We start from the raw sequence: 27,450 nt of genomic DNA, 5'->3' as shown, positions 1-27,450 counted from the left end.
GTTTCAGGACCGTGTTGAGGGGCTGGGCAGAGGGAGGAGGGGAGAACCAGATGTTCCCACAAAGGCTCCAAAGTAGCACGGGCTCCCCCCGGCCAGCACACATGTTTTCTCTCCAGTGAGTATGCTGGGTTTCCAGTTTTCTCCTCCTGGAAGAGGCATCCCAAGACCATATTTATGTTCCGTCTGAAATTAATGCAAGGGAAACTTTCAAATGCTAATCTAGCTGCCAGGACAGGCCGGCCGGATATCAAGCTATAGCGGTGTTTGTTTTCCTGAGGAAGTGTGACAGGAGGGCTGGATGGGAGGGCCAGTGGAGGATGGACAACCGGTCTCCCAAAGAGTGTCTGATGGGACACTGACAGAGCTGAGCTTCCTTTCTCCTGCTTTGCAGGCCGCCCAGGGAAGGGCTGGGGCCCTTTCGGTTCAGTGGGGCCTGAGATGACGCCACCTCTGTACCCAACCTTGTGCCAGGAGCTGACACACACAGTCCCCTCCCCCTGAGGAGGTCACGGTATGAAGAGGGAGATGGGCAGGCAAACACTCACAGGACAGCATGAGCCATGCAGTGCCAGGGGCCACGGGATTGAAGTGGAAGGAGGGGACCCAGACTGAGGAGATGAGTGAGGAGTGAGAGGAAGAGAGGAGGAAGGGCGTTCCTGGTAGACAGCACAGTAGGAGCACACGCACAGAGGGCAGAGGTGGTGTGGCACATGCTGGCCAACAGCAGTTCTGGGTTGCTGTAATATTAAGTGAAAGAGGAGGTGGCAATAGCAAGGGTTGGATCAGGGGGGCGTCCCTCCTCCATGACATTCTGATTGCTGCAGGACATGGTGAAGGGGACAGATTCAAGCTGGGACCAAAAAACACTCTCCGAGGCAAGCGTCCAGTTGTAAGGGAGTGAGTGCTCCACCCTTGGAGGTGTGTAAGGCGAGGGTCGAAGAGCACTTGTCAGGCCTGTGAGGGGTATTCAGACATCCTATGGGGAACTGGCTATATCTGGGTGGAACCAGAGATTCTGCCCGCTTTAGCGGCCTCTACCAGCTGCTCCTCTTTGGAAGCTGTTAGAATGCAGGACGTCAGAAAGGAAAGTGCCCCAGGGCTTCAGCTGGATAGCTCAGCTCCGCCACGAACACCGCAAAGATGGATACAAATTCCGGGAAGAGCAACCCTGCTGAGGCTAACAGAACTTGCCCTGTGTCACACTGGCAGAAAGGGGCAGAGCTGGGCTCAAGCCCAGGCATGGCACGGGGTGTGTCCATGTCAAGGCCCAGACCCAGGCAATGGCCGTGCAGGGTGATTCCAGGTCAGCACAGGACAGAGCCTGTGACGGGTTCTGTGAACTGCAGGAGGCAGTGCTCAGCCAGGGATCTCCATGGCCACGGCAGTCACTCTTTACAACATCCAGAGGCTCCTTTTTTAGAATCACAACACCCCAGGATTCCTGGGAGCTCCCTGTTGGCAGGGACAGGGACCCACGCCTCCTGAGCCTCAACGCTACTTGGAGCTGAATTTGGCTCTTGGGGTTTTCCCACAGCGTCCCAGTTGCATCTGAGCACTTCTGCCCCTCAACCCCAGTGGCTCTACTCTCTCCTGTGTGGGAGTCCTGCTCTTAAAGGACTTCGAGCTCTGAGGGACCAGGGACCCTGAAATGATGGTGGCAACACAAGAGCTCCCATTTACGGACTGACTGTGCAAGGCCAGGCCCTGAGCTGTGGTGCAAGGCCAGGCCCTGAGCTGTAGTGCAAGGCCAGGCCCTGAGTGCTAGTGATCTGGATCTCAGGCTTATCTGCAGAGTGGGAGGCTGCAGGCTGAGAGAAGTGAAGTCACTGATCTGCCCAAGGCCACTTCTGATCAGAAGAACGCAGGGTTTCTAACTCACACAGTCCGGGTCCAAGCCCATGTTCTTAATCTACACTTTCTTCTCCTCTTGCCTTTCCCACACTGTCCAGGAAGAGTGTTGAGCTCCTTGCCAGATTCGTACTTCACTGATGGAGCAGCCCTGGGATCTGGCCTGGGGTGTGGGCACTCTATTCTTCTAGACTCTCCCCTGTTCCAGAGGGTGAGGGCTGGCTCCAGCTAGGGACGAGCCGGGAGGGGATGTTCCTCTGGCTGGCTGGATGTTTTGGCCTGAAGCAGCAACGGCGACTCTGGCCAAGGATCGCAGCCCTTCACAGGCATGCCAGCTGCCAGATGCATGCGTGGTGGGGCGGCAGGGCCCTTTGAAGCACCGTTGGAAATTCTGAAACACTTCAGATGCCGTGGCCTCAAGCTCCAGCTTGGGCAGTGTGGCAGACCAGGGCGCTTGCCAGTGAGAGAGGATAGCAGCTGTTATTTTTATTTGTTCATTTGTTTTGTTTTTTTAGAGATGGGGGTCTCACTCTGTCACCCAGGCTGGAGTGCAGTGGTGCCATCTTGGCCTACTGCAGCCTTGACATCTGGGCTCAAGCAACTCTCTCACCTTAGCCTCTTGAGTATCTGGGACTATAGGCATGCATCACCACGACCATGACTGGATAATTTTTTATTTTTGTAGAAATGGGGTCTTGGGATGTTGCCCAGGCTGATCTTGAACTCCAGGCTTCAAGCGATTCTCCTGCCTCAGCCTCCCAAAGTGCTGGGACTACAAATGTGAGCCACTGTGACTGCCCTGCCTCTTGTTTCTAAGGTGAAAAAGGCCCTATGTGAACCATGGCTGCTCTTCTGTGCCCAGCTATGAGCTCTGAAGGGCTGCCATTTCTGAGGCCACCAAGTGAAGAACCACAATGGAGAAGGAGGTGGGTGTGGGTCCTGCCCTGAGGACTATGGAGATGACGAGTAAACTGGAAGACAGCTGGATCTGTATCAGGGAAATTTCAACTGTTTTTCACCTCCTCCAGGAAGCCTTCTCTAACTTACCCTGCCTCCTTTCAGTGCTAGGCACTCAAACTTCTGTTAGGCATGTGTGGAAATGCTGAATGTTGGGGGCTACAGGGGATCTTGGACCTAGCTCTGTCTAAAGCCCCTCACTGTGCAGACACAGGAGGAAAGACTCGGAGAAGGCCACATAGAAGATCTCAGAATCTCCTTTCTACCCTCATGTCTTTGGTGTAACTCTCACCTTGCTCTATTTTCTTTCTTTTCTGGCTTTTCCCTACCTAATCATCTTGCCGTCTCCCCTCCCTACAGATGCTCCTGCTTAGCACTAAACTCCCCCTCCTCTAGCTGTGATTGCATGGTTTACTCAACAGTACCTGGGACTCCCTTTCCTTAGGTGTTTTCATTTGTCAATCTAGCCTCAACTTCCAAAGGCAGATGTGATGTTGCTGGACCCCTTAGTCTCCCACCATGGGGGCAGAAGATGTGAGTTTTAGGCTGGGTTTTGCTGTGGGGTAATGTAGAAGCAGGCTGCATTTCTGCTCATGGACCTCAGGGTTAGTGCGTTCATTCATTCATTCATTTATTCAACAAGTGGGTAATACGCACCTTCTTAGTGCTCAGGGAGTGGACATCTTAGACTGGGAGCATGAGAGAGGCTGTGATAGCAAAATGCTGGAGGCCTATGGGAGCCCAGAGAGGAAGTCAGGGAAGCCCTAGCAGAAGAATTCCCAGCAGAACAGAGGGCCCAAGCGGCAGCTGGATGGATTTTTTAGGGACCAGGATGACTTCCTGATCATTGGGAAGAATGACCTAGACAATGTGACCACCATTTCACTCCAGTTCTAAGACTCTCTGACTTCCCATCTGTACTTGGATTTACTGATCAGCTAAATGGAATAATAAATACCACTTCTGTCTCCCTCCAAGAGGAATTGAGGATGTGGAAGGGCCACATAAGTTGATGGATATGGGAGTTTTTCAAGCAGGATGGTGTCTACTCTCTAGGGAGCAATTTCTATCGTTATGAATTTTAAAAGGTGTTAACGGTATTCTGTATGTTGGTCTTGTATCTCTCTCTTCTCTCAAGCCTGAGTCTTTACCTCTGATCTGCTTCTATGTCCCAGCTTCACAGGTGTGTTTTGGATTATGGATCTGCAGCATTCTAGCTGGGGTAGAAACAGGCTGGCATGAGCCTGGGGACTGCATGCACCAAATGTGTGGGTGCCTGGGTAACGGAGCCAGTCTCTCTGTCTCTGGTGCTCACACTGTTTGTCTTTTAACTCTTCAAGTTCTGCCTTCTGCCTGGACTTCTGCTCCCTGTGCAACGGGTGACAACAGTCCTGCATAGAGTGATTTCCATTCCTGGAAGGCTCTTAGCTGCATACTCCTCCCAAGAAATCCAAGAGTGGTTGGAGCAAATAATGCTAGCATGTTAGAAGGCTCTGATTATAGCATGCTGGAATGTTAGAGCTGTGCAACTTTAGAGCAACAGCATGTTAGGGTCAAGGATTTTGGAATGTCAGAAGTTAGAATTATACTCAGATTATAGCATGTGCTAGGGACGGAGAGTGTGTGATAACCACTGGTTCCTAGAGGTTACCTGGTCCAACCCTGAGTCCTGCTCATGTCTCCAACCCAGCTCCTCTAATTCCTACATTGCTCATTCTAGTCCAGGAAAAAAGAATGCTAGATTTCTGGATAGCTGAACAAGTAAATATCCTGAGAAACCTGTTTCCCTGGAACCAAGGGTAAAATTGTAATTTTCTTCTAGTGCGTAAGACTGGACCTCCACCCCCGCAACTGGGCCTGGAGATACCTTGACTCAATGGAATGAACTTCATTCTGTGTGATTTGGTCCAGTATGTCCTCAGAGAACATCTCCTAAGTGTCAGCAATTCTGAGGCATATGCGCCCTGTCCTGGAGTAGTTCACATGCAATGGCATGATCGCTGAGCAGTGGGTGCTAGGATAAAATCAGCACATAGGCCTGGGTGACAGCATCCACCTTTACACCCCAGCTGCTTGGTGCTGCTGGAGAAAATCTCACACCTGTGACTTGGCAGGTTCACGGGCCCTCATTGCCAGTCAGCATCCTCTGTGTTCCTAGCATTGACAGAGCAGATTTGTGGCTGGCATGTGCCCTAATCTCAGTCCCCAGTAGACATCACAAATCATTCTGGGCCTCTTCTCTGTTGAGCTCTGATGTGACTTTATCATCTTATACCATCACGTTCCAGGCAGCTGCTACCAATCAATCATAATGGCCCACAGGAGGAAACATCTTTAACTTCTTGTCCTGGTCAATTCTTCTGGCCAGTTTCTCTTATGTCAAAGAGTCTCACCTCTTCAAACCAAGAATCCTCCCTTCTCTCTCCTCTTCCTCTGTGGATGACTTCACCTTCTACTTCAGACAGTGGTGCTCTGATTAGAAGCCATCAGCTGGGAATTTTCTCCCTTTTCGCCTGCCAGCCTCCTCCCTCCTTCCCTTCAGTTACAGGTGAAGAGGTGTCTTCCTTCAGCCAAGGCGTCCTCCTCAGCCCTGCACCCAAGCTCTGGTCCCCACCTTCCTGCCTTCTTGGAACCTCGGGCTTATCATTGTTCCCCCTCTCTCCTGTATCATCAGCCTCACCCATCCTAGAATATTCTCTTAATCACACTTCAAGCATGCTTACTTCTTTCTCACTTCAAAAAAAAAAAAAAAAAAAAAAAAAAAAAGGTGGGTGAGTGGGGAGAACAATGTAATTACCAGCTTTTCATTTTGCCAAGTAAGGACTTTGAGACTCTTATCTGCCTCCCACTATCATCTTTTTAATTTTCTTAAGTAAGGAATATTTTAACTTCAAACACAGTTGAAAGGAGATAATGTCAGAATATAAACCTGTAAACGGAATAAATTTAGCTAATAAAGAATTCACCACCTTGTACTTATTTTTCTGTTAATTGTAGGCCAGAGGATCTACAAGCAAGTGGACTAGAAAATATTGGGGGGCTCTTGAAGCTCAGCCTGTCCAGCTACAGGAGCCCAGCAGACAGAAAATGAGCTTTCTCTCCTCTCTGGCTGACACGCCCCTCCATGGCCACAGCCTGGCTCCTTCCAGAACATGTGGGCTTGTACACTGGCCACAGCCACGTCCAGGATAGGGAGGGCTTACCTGGGCCCCTCAGCATCACCCAGGCCTGCTTAAGGTTGTCACACATTTGCACTCCACCCGCCCCGAACTGCAGAGTAACCTCCAGAAGAGGTCACACAGTGCCAGGTTGCAGAAACATCACAGATGCTAAGAGTATTTCATGAGACGCACCAGCTAAACAGGCACGTGTTTCCACAAAATCATCAACACTTTTGTACGTATACAGCAAGGGCACCACGTGCAAGGAAGATGGCCACACCTGGGACTCAAGAGGCCAGGGTTCACATGGCAGGTCTGCCTCCATGGCCTTGAGGAAACCGTTCATCTTCCGTGAGCCTTTGTTTTCATCTGCAAAATGAGTATCATAAAACACATAGTGTTATGTAATCAGACAGCCTGGAATGGTGGCTGGCACATAGTAAGGGCTTTTATGATAAGAACCCTTCCACCATGGAAGAGCGTTTTAATACTGTGTTCTAGAATGAGTGTATGTAGCACAATCCCATGAGGCAGGTGTATTGTCCCAGTTTTACAGATGAGGGACTGAGGCCCTTGGAGGTGAAATGGGTTTCCTAGCTTCTCTTTGCTCACAGTGGCAGAGCCACACTTTACACCCAGGCCTCCTGACCCCAAAGCTCTTACCCTTTGCACTGAAGCCCCCTCAGAGCAGAAGAAGGGAGAAGCCAGATTGCTGTCAGCACTGGAAATCCCTGTCTGTCCTCGCAGGCTCTCAGGGCAGGATTCTGGAGCTGGGCTGGGCCAGGGTTGGGTCCTAACAAGCACTGGAGGGGCCAGGCAGGTGGAGGCTCAATCTCTCACCTTCGCATGCTTGGCCCCATCCAGACTCTAGAACCACAGAGCTTTCAGGAACTGCAGCTGGACATTGAGGCTGGGACTGTGGTGGAATGACAGAAGAGCCCCCAGCAGGGCCCTGGCTTGGACACCTGGCAAGGCTGGGTTGGGGGGTCACTGGTGTGTCTTATAATTATGTTTCTACTTCCTGAGATATTTCTTAGAGACACCCATGGACTCTAGGCTTGAGAGACATTTGCATGAGCAGACACATGCCTGGGGGATGGACAGGTGCATTCCTGGTAGTATAGACCCTTTCTACATCCCATATACATAGCCTTGGGGGTCTTATGAGTTCTTTGGGACTTGGCAGGTGATGGGCTGCAAGAGCCCAGCTGGGTCCCAGGGTCCCCACTGCCCAGCAGCCCTGGGACAGAACTGCAGGGGCCCCCAGGTGAGTGGGTGAGGAGTGGAGCGGGTATGTCTTCAGGTCGCACTCCACCAAGAGAGTGCTTAGTCCCAGCTCTGCACATAAGCCAGCCTGTCACCGGATGTAGGACTCAGAAATTACATGATCATAAGAATGTAACGAGGCCAGAGTGGACTTCCCTCACCACAGCTTTCGTGCGGATGTGTTCCATGCCAATACGCTGACTCTGTAACAGGCCCACGGGGCTGGCTCAATGTCCCACACACAAAAACAGAGCCCTTGGATCATAGATCCTGGGCCTGGGGTACAGTTCCAGCCTTGTCCTGGACTTTCTGGGGGCTTTGCTCATGTCCGTGTCCTCTGTGGACCTGTTTTCCCACAGTTAGGATGGGGTGGGCAGCTCAAGCTCAGAGGCTCTGTCCAGCTTGGAGATTCTCGGGTGGAAAGGAGATTTGCCGTGCAGAGTGGGCCATTTGCTCCCGGCATGGCTGAGCCAGGAGAAGTAGCAACTGCCAGCAGGATCTGCACATGGCTTCAGATCTGTTGTTTTTGGAGAGTGGATTCATAAGAGTGGAGGCGAGTCTCCCTTTGCCCTGACTTTACTGCTGGCCTATCCTTACAAATTCACCAGCCCAGAGGAGACCAGGATGGGAGACCCTGGTCAACGTTCATTTCTTCACTCTTTCATTCTTTCATTCACACAGCAAGCTCAAAACCTATTACACGCTACCAGAGACACAGCGATGATTAAGTGGTGCCCCACATCTGAGGCGAGCATGGGAGACAAAGCCAGCACGACTCACTGACCGCAGTGTGGGGAGCAGTACAGAGGCAGGGAGGAGAGGAGGAGGCTGGGACTGGGATACTGCCAGTGGGCACGGACAGAGTGGATGTGTGTGAGGTCTTTCTGGTGGCCTGTCAACAGGATTGACTGGGGACTGACTACATTTTGGAGATGGGAGAAGCTGGCACTGGGCATGACGCCTGTGTGCTGGCCTGGTGCTGGGGTGGACCTCTGTGCCCCCACAGACCTAGGGTTTCAGGAAAAAGAGGTTAGTGTCCACGGCTGCCCTCACTGCTGTGATTTTCACTGTTAGACTTTCCTGCTTTCTCGCTCACAGACAGAGCTGGCGGTAGCTACCCTCAGCCCCGGGAGACTCTGCTCCTGGGTCCTGGGCAGGCAGGACTACTCAGGTGGGGTGTGTGGAATGAGGGCCCCTCACTGACTGCACTCTCTGGGGGCTCCCCCTAGGCGTGGGGAGGAGCCTGGGGGCTGGATGACTCAGGGTGGTTCCCCACTTGGAGTCTACTGGCGGCTGTCCCAGAGCAGGATGCCCTGCCCTGATGTCTATAGGAGGGAGGGCGGATGAGGCAGTTGGATGGTGGGGGAGCCGGAGGGGGCTCTTCCCTGCACAGTCCTCAAAGCTGTCCTGACTCACACCGAGCTCCCAACAGGTGCCCTGCAGCTGGAGAGTGGCTTACCCTCTCCATGCTGCCAGTCAAGGTCTTGCTCCTGCCTCTAGACCCCCTACAGGAATCCCTCCCCTCTCTAAAACCCATGGCTGAATAGCTCTGGAATCCTAGATGGCCCAAGTGAGTCCTGGCTCCTCCTATTCAGATGAGTAAACCAAGGCTACAAGAGGGAAAGAGACTTTCTGGAGGCCGCAACAGGCCATGGCAGAGATCCCGCGTGAACCCAGAACTCTTTCTGCCTAGCTGCTGCCTTAAAGGGGCTTTCCCGGGAGGACTGTATCTACTTCTGAGCCCCTCCCCTGTGTCTCTACTACATGAGGGCTGCAAAGGAGGGACGAGGCCCAGCAGATGTGCCCCTGGCTCTTGCCCTTAGGGGTGAATGTTCAAACAGTGGACATATCCCATTACAAAACCAGGACATCCACAAGGGCCCTTGTAGGTTAGACTGCTCGCCATGGAGGGTGGCATGAGGGTGGCAGGAGGGGAAGGGAACACAGCGGCACCAGGTGTGGTAAGCATGTCCAGGAGCCATCTCATTAATTCTCACAATGCAGGAAGTGAGTTCTGGCAACCCAAATTGTGGGTAACATGAGCAAGAAATAAATGTCTGTTGCTGTAAGTTACTGAGCAAAAGCTGGTTAGTAACAGGAGGCAAACACAGTATCCTGGTCCCAATGTAAACAAGTGTTACTGGCAGGGACAGCCATATAGAAGGGAACGAAGAGTGTGGGAGGACAGGAAAAATGAAAGGAAAAGGAACAGGGAGAGAAGTGCTAAGTGAGCCCTGCACCTGAACATCTGGACTCCCCTTTGCACGAGGAGGCCTGGTCCCCCAGAAGAAAGCATCAAGTTCATGGTTCCACATGTGACAATCACACTTACACCCAGTATCATCATCATCATGATGATCATTGCAGCTGCTTTTCTGAGTTCCTACTATGTGGCATGTTGTTTTTAAAATATCATCACTAATCTTTACAACTATTCTACAAAGTAGATATTTTCAGTTCATCAAATAGTTATTGCTATCACTGCCCATTTATATACGAAAGAACTGAGTCTTTGAGAAGGTACCAGCCAAGGTGATGCGGTTGGGCTGAGTTCTGGAGCCAGGACTGTGGGACGCCAGAGCCAGCCTCTCCCTCTGGGGCCACATGGGCTTCACAGCCTTGCTCCTGGCTCTGTGGGTGGGCCTGAGGCTGGGCTGGGCAGTGGGAGCTGCCTTTAGTTCTGGGCTCTCACAAGGCTGCCTGGGGCATGAAGGCACCACAGAAATTACCTTGGCCATGGCAGGGGTCATCACTCCCCTTTCCCATGGGGACCATTATGGAAGAACCCTTGACCCGACTCAGGAGAACTGCTTTGGGTCCCTGTGCTGCTGCTAAGCACTGTGTGGCTTTTCCTGCCCCATCCTGGGCCTCGACTTCTCCCTCGATGAAGTAAAGGTTAGGGGAGAGCCAAGCAAATCTCCTAGGATTCTGCAAACAATCCCTTCCCCACACTGGCCCAAACCTGCTCCGAAGGCAAAGAAGCAGATCTTGTCCTCGTTCTCCCGTAGAAGCGCCATGACCCTCTTCCCCATGCGCTCATTCCTCTTGTAGATGAGCTCCTGGCGGAAGTAGCTGTCAATCTCCTGGGCCGTCACCTGCTCGTGTGGCGGGAGGGTGGTGTTGATAAAGTTGGGCAGCTGCAAAGGCAAGACAGAGGCTGCCTTCAGTTTTTTTTTTTTTTTTTTGGATAAAGGGTCTTACTGTCACCCAGGTTGGAGTACAGTGGCTCACTGCAGCCTCAACTCTCTGGCTCAAGCCATCCTCCTGCCTCAGCCTCCCAAATACATATGCACCACCATGACCAGCTAATTTTTAAATATTTTGTAGAGATGGAATCCCACTATGTTGCCCTGGCCAATCTCAAACTCCTCCTGGCTCGAGCAATCCTCCCGCCTTGACCTCGCAAAGTGCTGGGATTATAGGCATGAGCCACTGTGCATGACCTGCTGTCAGTTCTTTATGGAGCAAGGTGGACTTAGGATAAATATGCACAGCCCCAGTGGGGCTAGGCAACTTCCTTTTATGCGGACCCTACAGTGGGCTACATGTTTTGTACATGTTTCTCATCAATTCCAAAATCCTCTCAGATAAGCATTGTTATTCCAGTTTTACAGATGAAGCAAGCAAGTGTGGAAAGATGTGCAGAGTTGCACAACTAGTGAATTGGCAGCGCCAGGATAAGGCCCAGCTGCTGGGCTTCCACATGTGTTGCTCTGCGTCGTGTCTCTGCCCTGTTTAACCTCAGCAGATGCTGAGGTCTGGGGAGGCTGGCACGGTGCTCATCTTGTTGACTGCTCTCACTTCACCACCGAGCCCAGTGCTGGCAAGTACAAGGAATTTAGTTCAGCAAGAGGATGTGCAGGGTCAGTTGAGCTGCCTAATACAGCAGGAAGGCCACTGAGTACAAGATTAAGCTCACCCCCTGTTCTGATGCTGTGTGGCACCGGGTAAGTTACTTAACTTTTCCGAGTCCCAGCTTTGTCACTTGTAAGATGAAACTGATGATACTGTGTGGATTCAGTAAGAGGATGGGGGCTGTCATGGGCTGCATTCAGCACATGCCACCTTACAGAGATGAGAGAAGGGATCATCACTTTTGATTTTCCCAATGCCTGAGCCACCATCTGCTGCCACCACCAACTCCCCATCCCTGCACCACCACTTTCCAGGACATAATGCAAACACCTCCATCCGTTTTTGAATACCTCAACCCCAGGACCCCGGCTTCCCCCATGTTGGTTTGCTCAACAACCTAGCTTGGAGCTGCTTAGGTGTTTTGCCATCCACGCCACACTATATGCCCAGCCACACGGCCTGGGAACAGCATTAACAGGGTCTTGAACTAGGCAGAGAGCTCCCTGGGTTCAGGGACAGAGCTTTTGTCATTCCTGGCCCCCAACACCCAGCACAGAGAAGGTACCCAGATTCCTTGAACCTTGAACTTAAAGTTGTGCTGTCCCTTTCTGACCACAGTTGCCCCACTGTGTTCTTCTATTCCCAACATTTTGTCTTTCCAACCTGGATAACAGGCCAGGTGCTCCTGCACTGTCTCCTCCAATATGTGCATGGGGCTGTTGAGGAAATTGAGGCAGGGAGTCAGAACATACTCTCTCTTTCCTCACAACCTGTCAATGTCATTCCAACCTCCAAACTCCTGCTCACAGGATGGTTTCCACCTGATGTCCCCTCTTCCACTTCTCTATCTTCACCTACCCAGGCTCAAAGCACAAGATACCAGACCTTGCAAACTGAAGGGTGAGGTGGATGGAGAGCCTGGCACGAGGAGGTTAATTTCCTACAGGTTTAAGTCCCCAAATTGTCCTGCAGCCTAGCCACATGGCTTCTAGAGCCACTGCAGTGTTGTCAACACTCCTTCTGAGGAAAAGGGAGTCAATGGAGGCTGAACCCTAAGGGACTCTAAGGAGGCTAGGATATTTGCCTCTGCTATCTGCTGGCTAAGGCTTAGTGTCTTCCCCAGAGTGAGAGGAGAGGTAAAGGTACATGCACCTTGGGGCTTCTCTGCCAGAAAGGCCTGACTCACTGCTCTGGGATGAACAAGACAATAACATGGCTGACGTCCCCTAACCTTGTGCAGTGCGCAACCTGGATAGCTGTAGACAGCAGTCTTGCTAGTGCCCAATCAGAGTTGGCAATGGAATTCTTACTCCCCCACATACCCCCTTTGAAAGTGATGATTGGAAACCCTAACACAACAGGGCATGCTTGAACTTGATGCAGCTATGGGGAACACTGAAGGCTTCTGAATGGGGAGAAGTGCAGAGAGCCCATGGGGAGGAGTTATTTCTGGAAATATGACTCTCACAGGTTCTCCCCGTTCTTTAGGTATGGAAAATAATGTGAAAACTATGTTGTACCACCAAATAAGTACTTGTCCAATCAGTGAATGAATGAGTGAGCTGAGGGGCCTTAGAAGTATGGGGTTATGAACGTAGGGCCTGAAGTCAGACAGTGAGGACAACTTGTGTTAGAATCCCTCTTTTGCAGCTTACTAGCTGAGTGGTCTCTCTAGAACCAAAAAGTGACTTGGCCTCTCTGAGACTAAGTTTCCATATTGGTAACAGGGGGTAACACACATTATTGTAGGGATTAAATGATTGAATTTTGGAAAGTGCTTACTGAGCACTGTGCCTGGTATAAAGGAAGTCCTGAATCAATGTCAGCTATTATACAACTGGCCTGGGGATGGAGCTGGCTTCATCACCTTTCCCAGTGAAGGGTGGCCTTGGGCAGAGGGTAAAGATGAAGATGACAAATAAATGGCTCTGAACCATCGGAGAGTACCACGAAGGCGGCAGTCCACTTCCCCTCTCCTTCCAAGGGTCCCTGGAACCTGAACACATGTCCAGCCCCCCCTCCTATGCTTCCTGACCACAAATGTGCATGTGCACAAAGATGATTCCCCATTTATTAATTGGGGAGTCAAAAAAATTAACAAGGACAAGAACCCAAAAGTGAAAGTTTAAAGCCATGAAGGAATTGGGCTAGCTCCCCAGGCTCCCAGGGCTGGCCAGCCACTGGCCAGCAGTCTCTGCTTGTTTCATGCTGATGGGCCTTGGCTCCATGCCAAGGATGAGGCCTGGGTTTGGGCCAGGGCTGGAATGGAAGCAAATTAATGATGTCATTATACTTGTTGAGGGCCTTAAATCTTCTATGACAAGTTTAAGTGCGTGATGCACAATAACATTTTAAAGAGGACATGTGAGGTCTCCAGGGATGGGGTGATGAGGCGATTGGTTGGACAGGGCTGGGGTGGGGCTGTGAGAAATGAATTCAGTGTAGTCTTCCCTGACCCATGAACCACGTCAGGTCTAATGGTCAAATGCTCAGGTCTGCAGACACCACCTACTGAAACTCTGCACCCCTTCCCTGTAGCCCATCCATCCAACAGACACCCAGTGGGAACTTCCATGAGCCGGGCCCTGTGTTGGGCTAGGGGTCCTGAGAGCTTCCTCAGACTGGATCTGCTGCTCTGGATGAGGCTCACAGTTTGATGGGGGAGTCACATATGCACACAAGAACATCGATGAATTCGTGCTTTGAGAGGACAACGAGGAATGTGTGAGCCCAGAGGAGGCACCTAATAGGGTAACCACATGTCTTGGTTTGACCAGAACAGTCCAGGTCGATGATTATTTTGATCTTGAATTGTATCCGACTCTCAAAATTATCTGGGTTTGGACAATAAATGCATGCAGCAACTCTATACCTAAGGCAGTCTTGAGGCTCAGGCCAGGCTTCCAAGGGGAAGGCCTTTGGATCATCCTGCTGTTGCTAGGCATTAACAGTGCCAGTGGCCTGGGGGCTGCAGAGGCCAGGGATGCAGCCATTGCTGCAGGTGGGGACAGTGCAGCCAGGATGCAGGCCAAGGGTGAGGTGCCCCTGTCCCCTGTCCCAGTGTTGTCCACCCAGGCCTGTACCTGTCCTGCCCTGGCCTCCAGATGTTGCTTCCTCATCCTCCATGTTATAGCCAGAGGCATCTTTCTGACCACATTGCTCTCTGGCTTGCACTCTCCACCCTTCAGCATCCCCTCTTTACCCCCATCTAGCGGACTCTACTGCCAAGCCTGGTTCTCATATCACCTTCTCCCTGAAGCCTTCAGGCAAAGGGATTGTGGCTCCACAGCCTCCATATCCTCAGTGCCCTGCAGATTTCGAGGCCCCCAGCTACAGACACAGCCTCACCTCCACCAGATCCCCTTGGGGACCGGATTCAGCCTTGCTGCCCTGACACCAGGCTTTTCTGCACCGTGGGGTGGGGTTGCCTAGTCTCTCCTCAAGCTACTAGATTCTATCTGTGCATCCCTAGGGTCAGCCTGGGCTGCTCTTCGAATCCAGGTGGCCCAATCCATCCACGCTCTGTCCCACTTCAAGTATGGGAACTGTCGGGAGACCTCTGAGGCAGTTCCACTTGCCAAAGACAAATCAGTGGTCTGGACCCAAGCTCAAAGAAAATCTGAGCTTGCCTTCTCCCGAGGTCACCTCATGCCTCCGTTTCTCAGCTTAGGGTCAGCCACAGTCTGGCCAGCACCCTGTCCTGCACACTCCCGCCCTCCTGGCCACATCATGGCCAGACCATCCCGTCATGACCAGGGCCTCCTTTGCCATAGAGCTCCCTGGCTGCTCAGGACTCACGGGGGTCTCCCTCAGCAGATGAAGCAGGGTGGGCCTGGCCATGAAGGCGGTCACTCGTAGTGAGATTCCTAAGAGCCTCGTGGTGTCAGGGCTCTTCTCTCCACCCTCACTTCTCTGCCACTGAGTCAGAGCTCTCGGACCCTGAGTGTCCTGTGGCAAAGTCTCCAGTTCCTTCCTCTTTCATTCTCTATGCTGCAGCAAGGGACGCCACATGCCTACATTGGCTCGGATGACAGTCACTCACTGACATGTGCTCTGTGCCAGGCCTAAGCTGGGCAATGGGGACCGAGATAGGCAGCATACCATCACCCTCAGGAGTTCCTGGTCTTGTGGGGGCAAGTACTGATGGAACACCACGGCCCGGCCTGGCTCTGTCTGCAGGCTACACTCTCAGCACCCCTCTCCTATTCTCCTCTCGCCTCTGGCTCACTGGTGCATGGTTTCCTCTGCTGGAACATTATTCGCCCCCTTGTCTGTGGCCAGCTCAGGTTCTTACATGCCCTCTCATCTTGCAAATATCTTTCCTTCTCTCCCCAGTCCCAGGCCCTACCCATAAGCCCATCTAAATCAGCCGTTCCTTCCACAGGCTCCAAATGCTTCCTCTACTCCATACTCACAGCAAGGATTACACTTTGGTGCAATTCATTCTTGAATCTCCCCATCTTCCCTATGTGACTGTAAGCCCTTTTTCATAGCACTATGTCTAGCATTTATAAATTATTTCATTCATTCATTCATTCATCCATTCATTTGGCAAAGGTTTACTGAGTCCGGCTCTGGGCCAGGGGCTACTCCGGACAGTTGAGATAAATCCATGAATAAAACAGACCAAACTCCCTGCCCTCATGGAGCTTATGTTCTAGTAAGGAGAGCAACCAATAAATAGTCACTAATCAATGAATCAAGTAGATAGTGTGTTAGAGGATGGCAAAGGCCATGGGGAAAAAAAGTGGAGCATAATAAAGAGGGTGAGAGTGTGGGCGTGCAGGCCAGGTTGCAATTCTGAGTGGGGTGGTTGGGGCCAGCCTCATTGAGATGATGAGATTTTAGTTAAGTGCTGCAGGCAGAGAGGGAGGGAGCCATGGTCATACCCAGGAGAGGCATTCGGCAGAGGGAGCAGCCAGTGCAAAGGCAGAAGCTGGTGAGATGGGTTCACAGACCAGCAAGAAAGCCCATGCAGCCTAAGTGGTGTGCAGGGGGGAGAGCAGAAAGTGACAGGGTAGGGAGAGAGCATGGGGGCCATGTAGGCCATCGCAGAGACTCTGGCTTTCACCTTGATAAAAATGGGAAGTCCATGCAATGTCCTGAGCAGGGAAGTGGCGTGTTCTGCCTAATTCAACAGCTTCTTGAATGAGCAGGTATTCAAGCACCATGACAGAGGAGGCACAAGGGCCTAGAGGTGCCTGGGAGAATGCCTGACCCTATCTAGGGGCTCAGGAAGGTTTCTCAGGAGGTGACGTATGACTATGACCAAGTGGGAGGAACCCTGGAGGAGAAAGGAGCCTGAACAAAGGCCTAGAAGCTTGAAAAGACAAGCTTCTAGGAAGAGTTGCAAGTTCCACAGTCAGCAGAGCAAGGTCTTTAGGATGGGGGACCTGGGCTGTGACAAGGCAGCAGAGGGCACGTTGTAAGGTCCTTGAATGCTGGAGGAAGCATCTTGGAATTCACCCTGAGAGCAATGAATGGGCAGGCATGGTGTGGTCTGAGCAGGGGTGAGCCATGCTCAGCCCCTTGGGCTCTACTTGCTGCCCGACCAGCTGGTGACAATCTTTCCTCTAAGACTCAAATCAAAGCAGAATGCTCTGGGCTGGACTCAAGTCCAAGCTCTGAGTAACTGTGGGCTTTTCCTTCCCTGGAACTTAATTTTCCCAGATGTAGAACTGAACTTCTCAGAGGCCTCCTTGGTCTTACAAGCTACATTTCCAGGGTCCTAGGCCCCAGAGTCACATAGATCTGGCTCAAGTTGCTGCTCTTGGTAATTTAAAACTCCCAAAACTCATAAGCCGTGTGGCCTTGGACAAATCTCATCTCTGAGCCTCAATTTCCCTATTTATAAAAGGGGGATAACGATAGCTCCTTTCTGCCATGGCTGGAGAGAAGATTACCTATGCCTGGCATGTAGTAGGGATCTAATAAATGCCAGGTATCCAGGTCTTTGGAGAGAAGCCTCACCTGGGATGTGTCGTGGTTGAAGATGACTGCGCTGAGGTCTCCGCAGTTGTAGTGCTTGATGAGGTCCTCCGTGGTGTAGGAGGCCTGCAGGCTCCCGGCCCGCACACTCTCCTGCTGCAGCAGGGTTTGGTTCAGGGCAAACAGCACCTGGGCCGAGGAAAGAGAGAGGAATGAGGGCTGTGCTCAGTGACCCTGGCTGAGCTCTAGGACTGGCCTCCTCCCTCTGGACTTCAGAGCAACAGGCCTGAAACAGAGAAGGTGTGTGGGGCCGGCACCAGCTGGCTCAGGCTGCGTGTTTCCAGTTTCTGTTCCTGCCTCACGTCTCTGAGCACGTTCAGCCTGCTCTCACCTCTAGCCCTTTACCCACACGGGTCCCCACTCCTGCTCTGGTCTCAATATCTTATTAAAGACACGGCAAAATGAGAACCCAACTTGTGTCTGGGTTTTGGAATGACGGGTGAGTTTTTCTTTTGACTCCTTTGTGTTCCTGTGCTTAAAAGTGCTCTAGAATGAGCATGAACTAATTTTGTAGTCAAGAGCATCCTGCAAACAAAGCAAAAGGACAAAAACAAAATGCCCGGTTGGATATCAAGGCCCAACCTAAAGGCTGCCTGCCCTGGAAGCCTTCCTCACCTAGGGAAAGGCCTGAGGAGTTGGGTGCCTGAGCATCTGATCTATCCTTGTATTCAGCATGCAGGTCCTCAATCTCCTCTGTCCTCCGGGCCACCATGCTTGTGCCCAGCCAAACCGGTGGGTGTCAGGAACACTTGGAGTGCTAGACAAAATGTCAGATGCCCAGACCTCGCCTTCTGGGATCAGAGGCTCTGTATTTTTAACAGGATCCCTGCACACTTCCTAAGCAGTCTGAGGATCATGGCTCTAATGGAACTCGACCTGCTCATTTTAGATGGAGACACTGAGTCCCAGGGAAGGGAAGGGAAGGGAAGGGAAGGGAAGGGAAGGGAAGGGAAGGGAAGGGAAGGGAAGGGAAGGGAAGGGAAGGGAAGGGAAGGGAAGGGAAGGGAGGGACTTGCTCAATTCACACAGCTAGGCCTGGAGCTAGTTTTAGGTGACAAAGTATCCCAGACTCCTTTGGCCAGCAGAAGGGAGGAGACTGGTCATTATTTGGGCTATTTAATACAGATAAAGAGAAAAACTTGGTCCCTGTGCAGAAAGTCAGGAGGGAACTGGTCCCTGCTGTTAGCCCAACCTAGCCCTGTCTTTAGGCCCTGATCATTCTGTCTGCACAATGCCTTGGACGTCAAGTTCCCAGCCTCGCCACTCACCTCAATTCAGGCCCAAGCATCTCTCGTTGAGTCCCCTGCAACAGTCCCACCCATCTCCTGGCACACCCCCTCCCTTCTCTTCTATACCACAGTTGTCTGTCATGGTCATCTTTTAAACGCACAAATCTGATGATCTCTCTCTCTCTCTTTTGCTCAAAACGTTCACAGGTCCCTCCTGCCCGCAGGCTAACGGGCTAGCTCTTCAGTAGAGCCTCCAAGGCAGTAACCTGGACCTGCTGTGGTCAATAGCCTCATTTCTTAAGTGGCCTTCATGCCTCCAAATACTAAAATGCTCAGCATTCCTTCAAGAAAACAACAACGAAAACAACAACAACAGCAACAACAACAACAACAAAAAACCTCTGCCTTTGTGCCTCTGTATATGCTGTTCCATGGGGAAATCCGGCTCCCTCCAGTCTCCACTTGCAAACTCAGACTTAGCTGTCCAGACTCTGCTCAGCTGTCTCCTCCAGGAAACTTCTCTGACCACCTGGGGGCTGGGTTAGGCCCCTCCCTGGGGCTCCCACAGTCTCCATGGGTGGTAAACTGATAGATTAATGGCCCTAAACCTTAGCCCCTCCCTGTATTCGTGCCCTTTCCATGGAACTTTGTAGCTCCTTTCCATTCTGACCCTGGACATCCTTCAGCCAATGGGATGCTAGTAACCATTGCAAATGCAGGCCTGAAAAGCAGTTATGTGGTGCTGCTGCTGCTGCTGCTGCTGCCTGCACCTCTGCCACTGCCCTGAGAACAATCCAGGCTAGCCTGCTGGATGATGAGCGACATGTGGGGTGGGGCCGTCCAGCCAAGGCCGTCCTCCACCAAGATCAGCCAACAGCCTGCCAATCCCCAGACATGCGAACCAGCCCAGCCAAGATCAGCACAGACTATTCACAATTGGCCCCAGATGCATGAGTGGAAAACTCTTATTGTTATTGTTACACAGCATAGTTGTGGTGATAGATAACTGATACACCATGCTTCCTTCCACCATGGAGTGAACATTATATTGTATTTGCTGCTTAGCTACCAGCCTCCCATATTAGGCTATGAGCTTCTTCAAGACGGGAATTGTGTCCTGTTCATTTCTGAATCTGCAGCACTCAGCACTGTGCCTGGTGAAGACAGAGTGTCACTTCATTGTTCTTAATTTCTTTGACACCTGCTATGGTCACTTCATAGTTCAAGGCTGCTCACTGAGTCCTTAAATCTAGCCCCTACAGCTTCTGCACTCTGCATTTTGAGGCATGCCACCACTTTGTGACAGAAGGTCCCAGCAAGTGGCAGCAGTCACTTGGTTCAAGAACATATATTCTGACCAGAAAAGCTCATAAAATAGGTGTGCACAGCCAGGCCAAAGTATAACAGAGGCAACAGCGCCAAGCATGTGCTTGTGAGATCACCTCCCTCCCCTCTCATTTTTGTTCATGGCTGGGCAGGAGTGCTAGATTGCACTGGATGCAGCCCAGGCTACTCCCCGTAATGAGCTAGCTGGAGATGAGGTCAGCCCCCACCACCCCCTTCCCAAAACTCTACCTCTGGGCCTTCTCCAGGCCTCTAGGCTCTGGCCGCCACCACTGAAATCTGATATGTAGCCATCTGGTGCAGGGTGTCGATGGCAGCATGGTGGCTGGGGATGGATCACAGGAGGCAGTGGCCCTGTTGCTGTGGGCATTGCTAAGGCAACAAGCACTTCCCCTCACACGGCACATGCCTCAGATGAAAGTGTCCATGTCGAGTTGATCCGCTCTCCTCCTCTGGGGGCCTGGGATACAGGCTTCCCGTGACTGCACTTGGCCACTGCACACACCTGCCCCCTTGCTTCTAGGTGTCGGCTTGGCCAAGGCACCACCTGACCTGTGGTGAGGTCATTGGCCCAGGCACCCAGAAGACCTGACTGGAGGAGAAATGTCTCCCCAGGACCTTGCTTGACTCACAGTTGCTTCTGTAATCATGCAGCCATCACAGAGCTAGAAGGTGTTCCAGTGAATTTAGTATGTTATTATCTGTGGGGTGCTAAAAACAGTCCTGGCATGCAGTAAGTACTGGATAAGTGTTTGTTAAATAAAACGGAGAGGAAAATAGACCCAAAGCTTCCCAGATTGGAGCTGGAAGAGCCCTGGAGGTCATTTGGTCCAGAGGCTTTTCAGGCCTTTTAAAGCCATGTTCTTGCTGTTGTTTTCCAAAGGAACCTTACTTAGAACTCAAAATATGGAGAAGGTAAAAATAGAAACTTCCCTGGTTGATGTAAGGGAGGCAGGCGGGCGCCTGAAGTCTCACTAACTCAATGTTCCCATGCAGTAGGGACTCCCAAGGCCTTTCTGTGGAACCCACGGGTACCCTGGAGCCTAGTTTGAGAACCACTGATCTCATGCTGTGGCCTCATCATATTAAAGAGGAGAGGAGGCTGAGGTCCAGAGCAGGCAGAATGGGGCTTGCCTAAGGCCACACAATGAGAGGGGACAGAGTGGACTCAACCCCAACTCTTAACTCCTGGTCCAGAACTCTGCAGGGCCCTGGACCACATGGCTGGATTTCCAGATGTCCACAGGCACAGCCCACATTGATCCACACACACTGCCACACCCTTTTTTTTTTTTTTTTTTTTTCTAGAGCCTTGTGAAATAGCCAGGGAATATGTACTGTTAGTCTGTTACTAATAAGTCTGTTATTAATAGTCTATTACAAAGATATAAAACAGAGGCCAGACTGCTTATGAGGTCTTCCCATGTGTCCCAGTAGGAGTGTGGTGGGGCCAGGAATGAAATCCAAGCCTATCATCCTGATTCTCCCTACCTGGGTGGGGTTTGGTGTCTTCCAAAGACCCCTGTCCTTCTTTTGCTCTAGGCACTTACCCCACTGAATTGTCCCTGTTCACTGCCTCTCTGTTTCCTGCTGGATCCCAATGTCTCCACTAGCAGACATTCAGGAAGCACTGCAAGAAGAGGGATGCTGATCCAGAATCATGTGCACTTTCCCTTATACCTCCTGCCTCGTACCATCCTTCTGCAATTTATACAGAAGTCTTCATCCATTCATTACTAGGATTACTATGTTTATTGAGCACTTACTATGTGTCAGGAACTTTCTGAACTCACGTTCATTTATTTAATCTTTACAGCAACTCTGAGGTAAGTCTATTATTAGCTCCATTTAATTAAAAAAAAAAACTGCAGCAAAGAGACATCAAGCACCTTGCCAAAGGTGACAAAGCTAGAGAGGGATGGACCAGGCATTTGGGCCAGGCCTGGAATGTATCCTCCTAGTTAATCACTACCCTGTAGGCCCTCCTTCTGCTCTCCCTGGAAGAGAGCCAGGAGGGATGTTGTCCCTAGTCACAGATGGGAAACCAAAGAAGCAGAAGGGAGTGATGGGCACAAGGCCACACAGCTGGTAAAGGACAGGGCTGGGGTTTGAAATTACGTCTGGCACCAGACCAGGTTCTCACAACCAGGACTTCAGCGCGGTATGTGCTCCTTCACGAGCATCCTTGGTGCTTCCAACAGACAGAGGGACGCTACATCCATTCATTCACAAACATTTACTTTCAGCTCTTCTCTGCAGGGATTTGAGATTAGTAGATTAATTGGACTTGGCTTCTGTCGGTGCAGAGCTCATTTTAGAGGCAGATGTGCCAACTGGCTGGCACAGCAAGGGTGGTAAGTACACAGGCTTCATAATGAAGCGCCTGGCCCTGCCTCCTGCCTCCCTTTCACTCACCCTGAATTCCCAAGCCTGGTGTTGCTCAGACTCGGGATGTCTTCTGCTCCTGGCCACCTTAGAATAACAAACCTTCTTTGCATGTAGCCGCGGTGGCCCACTCTAGGATAATGTTTATGATAAGGCTTTGACATGGAATAACAAACATTGGGTGAAGGCTAGAGCTGCCTCTCTCCCCCTGGATGGTTGTGTGGAGGCCCAGCCACCAGGAGTTCCAGAGCATCCCCCGTGGACTCCCCTCACCAACACTGGCCGGACCTGAAATGGCTTGTGGCATCTGCTGAATGTAGGCCCAGAATTTAAACACGTCTTCAAACAGGGAGCTAGGAAGGAGTGAGGCAGGCGCCAGGAGGGTGGGAACAGGTTTATCGTTCCAGAGTAGTCCCGTAAACAGTCCTAGATGGGCTGGAATGCTAGACACGAAGGCCTATGTTCACTCGATGGCCCAGCAATTGCACTGAGAAGGCAGTAGGAACCCCTTTGTCAAGTAGGGGGTTTGGAGCCAGGGCCCCTTGGGACAAGTCTGGCTCTCAGTTTGCAAGTCTGCTCATCTACCTCAAAGCCCAAGGGAATCACAGCAAAGGCCCCAATCTACTCAGCCATTCTTCCTGAGCACCAGGCATTGTTCTAGGTGCTGGGGAGTTAGACAGGGACAAAACAGACTAAAAAAATCCCTGCCCTTACAAAGCTCACCTGCTAGAGGGGTAAAGAGAGAATACATAAATTGTTAGTAAAAATACTAATATGCAGCATGTTGGACACACAACAACGGCTCCATTAAACTGGGAGTGAAGACTGCCACCCAGCCACATGAATCCCTCATGCCTCTGAGTCAACAAGCAAAGAAGGAGGTTACTCTGCTGCCTGGAATTATTGATCCTGACTACCAAAGGGGAAATTAGATTGCCACCACAGTGGAGGTGAGGAAGAGTGTTTCTGGAATGCAGGAGACCTTTTAGGGCATCTCTTAGTATTACCATGTCCTGAGATGGATAACTACAACAACCCAATCCAGACAGGACTACTAATGGCCCAGACCATTCAATAATGAAGGCTTGGGTCATGCCGCCAGGTTAAGAACCATGACCAGTTGAGGTTGATGTTGAAGGCAAAGGGAATACAGAATGGGTAGTAGAAGAAGGTAGTCATCAATACCAGCTATGATCACGTGATCAGTGACAGAGATGAGAACTGTAATTGTCATGAGAGTTCCTCCCTATTTTGTTATTAATATTTGTGTATGTGTGTCTGCGTGTTGCTATCTCAAGTATCTTTGCTTTCTTCCCTCTCATCCCTTTGTCATGTAACATAAGATATATTGACTTTTATCACAGTATTTAGGTATCGTTAGTTTTACATCATAGTATTTAAGATATAGGGTATCAAGAAGAGTAAATGTCACCCAAAGACTTTGTATCCTCTTCTGGGGAAAGAAACAGAGCATTTTTGGTTGTATGGAACTATGGCCATGTTATTGTCCTTATTTGGAGATTCAGTATGGTTGAAGATGTGTACGGGAGCCCAACTGACAAGGGATGAACTTGTGATGGTTAATTTTATGTGTCAACTTGGTTAGGCCACGCTATCCAGATATTTGGTCAAACTTTTTTTAGAAGCTTCTGTGAAGGTACTTTTTAGATGAGACTTATATTTAAATCAGTAGACTTTGAGATGCAGATTACCCTCCATAATGTAGGCAGGCCTCACCTGCTCAGTTGAAGGCCTTACCAGAAAAAATTTGACCTTGTCAGAGAACAAGGAATTCTACCAGCAGACTGCTTTTGGACTTGAACTGCAGCATCAACTCTTCCCTAGATTTCCAGCCTGCTGGCCTGCTGTGCAAATTTTAGACTTACCCACCAATACCACCAACACTATATGTGTGTGTGTATGTGTGTGTGTATAAAAGGTATACACCTATATCTATTTACAGAGATACATACACACATACATATATTCTATTGGTTCTGCTTTCCTGGAGAACTATTAAGGAATATGTTATAGAAAAAAATAAAGCAGTAAATTGGATGGGGAGTGATGAAGGAAGGGGAACCAGCAGGTGCAAAGGCCCTGTACATATGTGAGGAGAAGCAGAGGCCAGCGTGGCTGAAGCTGAGTCAACAAGGAAGATGGTGATGGGAGACAAGGTTAGGGTTAATGAGCATGCCCCCAATTACATGGAGCATTGTAAAAATGCTAGGAAACCATCTCACACCATAATTGTTTCAGATAAGGACTGTTATTTCCATATGACAAACAAGGAAACTGAGGCCTTGAGGAGGGTAAAGTCACTTGCATAAGGTCCCACATTGAAGAACTAATGAGCTAGGACTCAAACTCAGGTCCAGCTGGCAGGTCTGGGTTCTTTCTGCTGTCCCTGGGCCTGGGCCACCAAGCCACCTTCACCCAACCAGCTGGTAGGAAGTACAGACATGAACAGACGAGTAGGGGCCAGTCTTTGAGGCCCAGGTTCTGAGCTGTCGCTGGGAAGGAGGAGGGGTGTTAGAACTTTAGCTGTGGTGCACTGTCAGAGCTGCCGTATGAGAATAAGAAAGAGGTCGCCCTTGCCAAGGTAACCCCACCTGGCTCATGGCCTCCCCAGTCTGTTTTCACTGCCCAGGCTGATGAAACCTTGCTCCCTGCCCAGGATCCCCTCATCTGCATGTCCTCTGACTGGAAACCTCTCTCCATCCACCAGTTCACACTCCCTTTCGTACCCGGCTGTAGAGGGTCCTTCCTTCAGGAGAACTTCTCTGAGCCATGGACTGCACAGGTCCCCTGCTAAGTGCCCCCAAAGCACCTGACACTTCCCAGGCCAAGCACTCCCCATTTTATTACTAACACTCGTCCTTCCGGCTTGAGGATGAATGCTCTGAGGGCAGGCAAATCCTCTGTCTTTGTCTTGACTGTTTTCCCAGAGTGCAGTGCCCAATGCACACACAGTAGATGCTTGAGGAATACTTGTAGGATGAATAAGTGAATGGAAAGCCACGTGAATCGCCCGTCACAGGACCCCCACCCCGAGCAGCTCCCTGCCAGAACCCAGTACCTCCCATGATGCAGAGCTGGGAGGAGCTGGGCCTGCAGGACCCTGGGCCCAAATCATCTATCAGCACTGTGTAGGGGTGGAGGGCAGCTTGCTTCACAGGAAGGCTTCTCCGGCCTGGGGGACATTTCTTCAAAGGTTAGAGCCTGCCAGGCTCTGGCTGAGATTTATTTATTTATTCTCCTTGCTCCATCGGCAGCACCAAAGCCATGCTGACTACCTCCCGGCTTCCTGTTCAGTATTCTGAGTCTCCTAGGCCTCCAGCACTGAATCCTGTCTCCGGACACTGGGCTACTGAGCAGCAGGCATCCAAATAAACACAAGGTTTCCTGGAGCTGGGGACTGGCTCTGGGCTGGGAGCAGGGACCAGGGCTCTAGTCACCACTGGACCCTTCATTACGAACCTCTGGGTGAGTTATTTTCCTTCCCTGGGTCTTGGTTTACTCACCTTTGAAAAGAACTAATTTACACATTCATTGAACAAATATTTATTGAGCACTTATGTTGCAGATGCTGTTCCAGGCCCTGGAGGTACAGGAGTGAACACTGCAAATAAAGATCCCCACCCTAAAGGAGCTTTCATTCCAGCAGGAGAAAGCTGACCATAAAGAAACAAGAAGTAAACCATCCAGTATGTTGGAGAGTGATAGTTGCTATGGAGAAAATAAGGCAAAGAGGAATATAGGGTGTGTGTGTGTGTGTGTGTGTGTGTGTGTGTTGGGAGATGACATTTTATTATTATTTTAAATTTGTTTAGAGCTGGGACCCTGCTCTGTCGTCCAGGCTGGAGTGCAGGGGTGCAATCTCTGCTTGCGGCAGCCTTAGCCTCCTGGACTCAAATGATCCTCCTGCCTTAGCCTCCCAATAAACTAGGACAAGTTCATGCCATCACCCCCTACACCCCCACCCATTTTAGATAAGATGTCCAGGTAAGGCTGCAATGAGAGGCGACATTTGAGAAAAGGTCTGAAGGAGATGAGGGAGGGAGCCATGTGGGTATCTGAGAGAAGGGGGAACTGTAAGGGCAAAGGCCCTGAGGCAGAGCAGGCCCAATAGGTTTGCAGCCAGTGTGGCTGGAAATGCATGAGCAAGGGGTAGTGGGGCAATGGACCTGTGTTAGACAGGGACCCAACAGCAACCAGGTGGCACAGTGCCAGTGAGATGAGTTCCAAAGAAGGAAATTCAGCTGAAAGAGTGACTGAAGAGCTGTGACTGTCAGGATATTCACGAAGGTGTGGGCAGGCCATAGTGAGGCAGCAGGGAGTAGCTGCATGGGGAAGCTTACCTGTCCCTAAACCTTTAGGGGAAGAGAGGGAACAGGGACCTGGACCCGGTAGAGCCACAGGCTTGAAAGGGAGCACAACTATGGCTGAGCATGGCCTGGACCATGGCAACGCCAGGGAAGGAGAAGGGTGGGTGGAGGTAAGAAATATTCAACTCCCTTTCCCTTCTGCCTGTCCATCTCCTGCCAGGGAGGACGACACAGGAGCCCAGGTGGTGCTGTGTCAGCTCATGCACAGGGCAGGGCAGGGAGAGCGGAAAGTGGATCTGGAGAGGAAAGTGGAGGATTTCCAGCACAAGGGAGACAGATCGTAGTGAGGTGGGTGGTGGGCAGGGCCTGTAGAGTCCTGTGGTCTTTGAAGGCCTGTGGCTTCCTGCAGAGATGGGAAGTCACAGGGAGTCTGGGCAAAAGAATGCGGAGGGAACTGTGTTGATAATGGAATCTAGGGAGGCAGGGGTGAAGCAGGGAGGTCCAACTGAAGATGAAGGCAGCTCTGCCCTCTTCCCTTCCCCTCACCATCCCCCCATCACCCACCCAGTGCCCAGCCACAACTCAAGAAGCACGGACGGGGCCTCTAGTACAGCTGTCGCCTGCCCCGTGGACCTGGTGGTGCTGCCCACACCTCCATCTGCCCTGCAGTGGGCTGGCTGAACTCTCAGTGCTTTCCTGGGTGGGCATCGGGAAGCCTGACTCACCCTAGCTTTCTTTCCTTCTTTTCTCTGAATGCTTAGTTTCTCCACCCAAAGACCACCCTTAAAGATCCTAGTGTTCCTCCTCTGTCCTTCAAGTCATGCCAGGAAATGCTCATAAATCCGGAGCCACCCACATGATGAGATTAGCATTCTGCTGGGTAGGTAGGGAGGCTGATGGCTGGGACTGGTTGGGGCTGGTCCAGAGGCTTGGGGTCTCCGGGAAAGGAGTTTATGTGGGGTCCACCCTGTTGGAGGGCAAAGGGATCCCTTGGATTTTAGTTTTCAGTACAGCTAAGTCCAAGGGAGCTCAGAGATGCAGATTCTGGTGCTGTGGGCTTTGACCCAGACCAGCTATGGGACCCACTCT

At 51.1% G+C, this 27,450-nt stretch overlaps 1 protein-coding gene across 5 annotated transcripts in view; it reads right to left on the bottom strand.

Moving 5' to 3' along the window:
• Positions 1–27,450, bottom strand: part of TRABD2B (TraB domain containing 2B) — a 255,021-nt gene that overhangs the window by 46,595 nt on the left and 180,976 nt on the right. For all 5 annotated transcript variants that reach the window (XR_013402223.1, XM_077957824.1, XM_077957834.1 and 2 more), the window contains exons 3-4: positions 17,058–17,204; positions 10,195–10,369 (exon numbers count right to left, since the gene is read on the bottom strand). Coding sequence is in view for 4 of the 5 variants with exons in the window: in XM_077957824.1 (XP_077813950.1) it covers positions 10,195–10,369; positions 17,058–17,204 (322 nt within the window). In the remaining variant the exon portion in view is untranslated. The remainder of the gene's footprint in view (positions 1–10,194; positions 10,370–17,057; positions 17,205–27,450) is intronic.

Source organism: Macaca mulatta, chromosome 1 (genome assembly GCF_049350105.2).
Source record: "Macaca mulatta isolate MMU2019108-1 chromosome 1, T2T-MMU8v2.0, whole genome shotgun sequence".
Taxonomy (NCBI): domain Eukaryota; kingdom Metazoa; phylum Chordata; class Mammalia; order Primates; family Cercopithecidae; genus Macaca; species Macaca mulatta.
The sequence above is the reverse complement of the archived record's forward strand: the minus strand, read 5'-3'. Positions and strand labels throughout refer to the sequence as shown.